The 3,612-nt window shown below is 54.3% G+C and overlaps 1 protein-coding gene across 1 annotated transcript in view; it reads left to right on the top strand.

The window, feature by feature from the left end:
- Positions 1-970: 970 nt before the first annotated feature.
- PRKCZ (protein kinase C zeta) overlaps positions 971-3,612 on the top strand; it is a gene marked incomplete at its 5' end in the record, with an annotated part of 100,904 nt that continues 98,262 nt past the window's right edge. Inside the window, 2 exons of the mRNA XM_021708557.1 lie at positions 971-1,109; positions 1,882-1,971. Of these exons, the coding sequence (XP_021564232.1) occupies positions 971-1,109; positions 1,882-1,971 (229 nt within the window). The remainder of the gene's footprint in view (positions 1,110-1,881; positions 1,972-3,612) is intronic.

Raw genomic sequence — 3,612 nt, 5'->3', positions numbered from 1 at the left:
GGAGGTGTTCTCTTGGGACAAGGACTGTGTCGGTGGGAACCCGTTTGGTGGGCGTCGCATCCCCTTGCTGGGAGCAGTGAGGGGGCCGTGTTTCTGTTCTTGGCAATGTTTCAGAGCCCTTCAGATTTCTTGTTACAGGCCCTGCGCTCCTGGGGGCAGCACAGCGCTGCAGCTTTTGGTTCCCATCCAGTTTTGGTTGGAGCAAGCTGGTCCTTGACTTAGTCGCTCTGCATTCCAGCACAGGAGGTGTTGGGAATCTCGGGTCTCCCTTTCCCAGCGAGCGCAACCCTCCAAGGGGGCACTGAGGGCCCCGACCCTCTCCAGTGGTCAGCCACGCTGCTAGCGGGCCAGCCGTCCCTCAGGGCTGCCAAGAGCGGCCTGTGGTTATCCCACTGTTGAATTCACGTCCTCCCCACCTCCTTGGAGGTCTCACGTCATGGATGGTGTGACTGTTGCACCGTCCAAGTTTGAGGGAGGTTTGATTGGTTCCTTTTCTGTCATGAAGCCTGTGGGCTTGAGCTGACCAGGCTTGTGTCCACCCCTGGTCACCTTGGGCAGAACTCGAATCTGGTGTCCAAGCAGGCGCTGTTGCTGGCATCTCACCAGGGACACTTTCTTTTTTAAAAAATGTTTTTGTTTTTCAGAGGCAGGGTCTTGTTGTGCTGCCCAGGCTGGAGTGCCGTGGCACACTCGTGGCTCTTGCGGCCACGAGCTCCTGGCCTCAAGCAGTCCTCCTGCCTGGACCTCCCAAAGCTCTGGAACCCAGTCTAGAGGGCACTTTCTTTTCTACGACATCGGTCTTCCTCTTTCCACCCACAGCAGCTCTTTCTTGTTTGGAGGGGGAGGTCACAGGGTACCTGTCTTGCGTGGTGCGATCATGCTGTCTTTGGGGAAAACTTCACTTGTCTAGCTGGGGACTTCACTCAGCAGTAATCGGTATCTCCCTTGACCCCACAGTAACTGACGTCCGTGTCCTCTCCATCCCAGGGACATCCTGATCACCAGCGTGGACGCCGCAACCACCTTTGACGGGCTGTGCGAGGATGTGCGTGACATGTGCGGGCTGCACCCACAGCACCCGCTCACCCTCAAGTGGGTGGACAGTGAAGGTATCCTGCACCCGTGAACCAGCGCCTCAGCTGGCCTCTGGTCTTCCTTTGTGTGCTCAGCCTCTCCCAGGGGCAGACCTGAAGCCATGGAGCTAGGCTTGTGGGAGTCCTTCCCCCAGAGATGACTGGGAGCAGCTGGGCTCAGAGGAGGAGGGTGACCTGAGATGCCCCGCAGGGGCTTTGGGCCTGAATGTGAGGGGGTCTCCCTGCCCCCCCACAGGTCCTCACCTCCTCATGCAAACTGTCCTTCCTTGGACTTTTCTGGTAGATGATTTTGGAAGGAGGCAAGTGCAGTGGGGCTCTGTGGGGACCCCAACCCTTGTCCTCCCCAGTCACACGTGTCCTAGAAAACTGGGGGGCTGGGAGACAGTCCCTTTTCCCGCATGACTGGCTGGCAGCTGTTGGAGCAGGTTCTGGTGGGAGGCAGTCCCATGGGTCGAGGGCCCCAGCCTTGCCGTGGCCCTGTCCAGCAGTGGTGGGCAGGGGGCCTTCCTGCTAGCATAGCCCCGACCTGAGGAGGCCGTTCTCCGTCTTCTCCCTGCCCCGCTTCCAGGTGCCGCCCTGGCTGTGCGTGGACTGATTTCCCTTCTGGGGACTGGCTAGGTTTCACGTGGAGCCGTGGGCCGGCGAATCCCTGGGCTGGACGGCTTGGAGGTGGCTGGTCACGAGCTGCAAGACTGCCCACCCTGGCTCCCGCCTGATGTGCTGTGCCTTTTCCAGGAGGGGCCATCCCGCCTGGGCCCAGTGGACTCAGGACTGTCTCTCACCACAGGCGACCCTTGCACTGTGTCCTCCCAGATGGAACTGGAAGAGGCTTTCCGCCTGGCTTGCCAGCTCAGGGACGACGGGCTCATCATCCACGGTCAGTGCCGGTGGTCCGCGGAGATGGGTCTCTGGTCGCTCTGTGGCTGTGGCATCCTTGCCGGGACACCTGGGGGATAGGAAGCAATATGGGACTGTGGTCAAGGGTCTTATGGAGCCAGAGAGCTTGGGGATGTCAGAGACGCTGTCTGGGTTTGCCATTCTTTCTGATGTGTTATGACCCAAATAAAAACTGCCCTTATGGGGAATGGCCACAGCCGACGTGGGGTATCCTTGCTGGACACAGACGCATGGGCTCTGGTCACTGGTCCTCATGGGCCTTGATTCCTGGGGGCCAGCTGGTCACTGTCTGCACCTTTTAGGGTACAGGACTCATAGTGCATGCGGACAGAGGGGCCATGGCTCCCTTTCTGCACTGCTGCTCAGGCCTGTCCTAGTCTCATAGCTGGCTGTCAGGTTCTGCAGGGTATCTGCCCCGAGGGTGTGGTTCTAGCTTGGTCTGGCACTCTGGTGGGCGTGGCCAGCCAGCCTTGTCTGTGTCCACTCTGGGACAGCTTGGGCTCTTTGCCAGAGGCCTGGCCACAGGTCACTGAGCCCAAGAGATGGGACCAAAGGTCAAAAATGCCTACAGTTTTCTGTGGGATTCGCTGTCCACCCTGACACTGGGCTAGTTGATTAAAATATTTAGTTTTTTTGGCCCTTTGTAATCATGTGCTTTTAACTCCAAGGCTCAAATCCACCTTATTTTTCATGATGATAAGCATGCTCATTAGGCCAGGTGTGGTGGCTCACGTCTGTAATCTCAGAGCTTTGGGAGGCTGGGGCGAGGGGATTGCTTGAGCCCGGGAATTCAAGACCTTCCTGGGCAACATAGCAACACCTTGTCTCTACAAAAAGTCAATAATTAGTCGGGCATGGCAGTATGCACTGGTAGTCCCAGCTACACGGGAGGCTCAGGTGGAAGGATTGCCTGAGTCCGGGAAGTCAAGACTGTGGTGAGCTGTGATTGTGCCTCTGCACTCCAGCTTGGGTGACAGAGTGCGATCCTGACTCAAACAAACAAAAAGGAAAAGAATTTACTTTATTTTCTAGATTAAGAAAATGTCTGTTTTAGCTCTATTTTAATATTTTCTAAGCTTCTATCTTAATGACTTATTAGGAAAGCCCAGAATATGTTAAAATACTAATTTTAGATTCCATCTTGAATATTAAAAAATGGGAAAAAAGTGCACTTTTTAAAGTTAGTTGTCAAAGGAATTGCAATTCTTTCCTCTTTTAAATATATTTTAATTTAATTTTTATTTGAGTTGGAGTCTCACTCTGTCACACAGGCCGGAGTGCAGTGGCATGATCATGGCTCATTGCAGTCTCAACTTGGTGGGCTCAGGTGATCCTTCCGCCTCAGCCTCACAAGTAGCTGGGACTACATGCCGTCACACTAGACTAATTTTTTTCATTTTTTGTAGAGATGAGGTCTTGTTATGTTGCCCAGACTGGTCTTGAACTCCTGGCTTAAACAGTCCTCCTACCTTGGCCTCCCAAAGTGCTGGAATTGGAGGCGCCCAGTCAGTTATTACTATATATATATATATATATATATATTTTTTTTTTTTTTTTTATTTTTTTTGAGTGGGAGTCTCACTCGATCGCCTAAACTGGAGTGCAGTGGCCGCTCCCGGCC

Source organism: Carlito syrichta, unplaced genomic scaffold, assembly GCF_000164805.1.
Source record: "Carlito syrichta isolate Samal-C Ts95f unplaced genomic scaffold, Tarsius_syrichta-2.0.1 Scaffold142918, whole genome shotgun sequence".
Taxonomy (NCBI): Eukaryota; Metazoa; Chordata; class Mammalia; order Primates; family Tarsiidae; genus Carlito; species Carlito syrichta.
The sequence above is the reverse complement of the archived record's forward strand: the minus strand, read 5'-3'. Positions and strand labels throughout refer to the sequence as shown.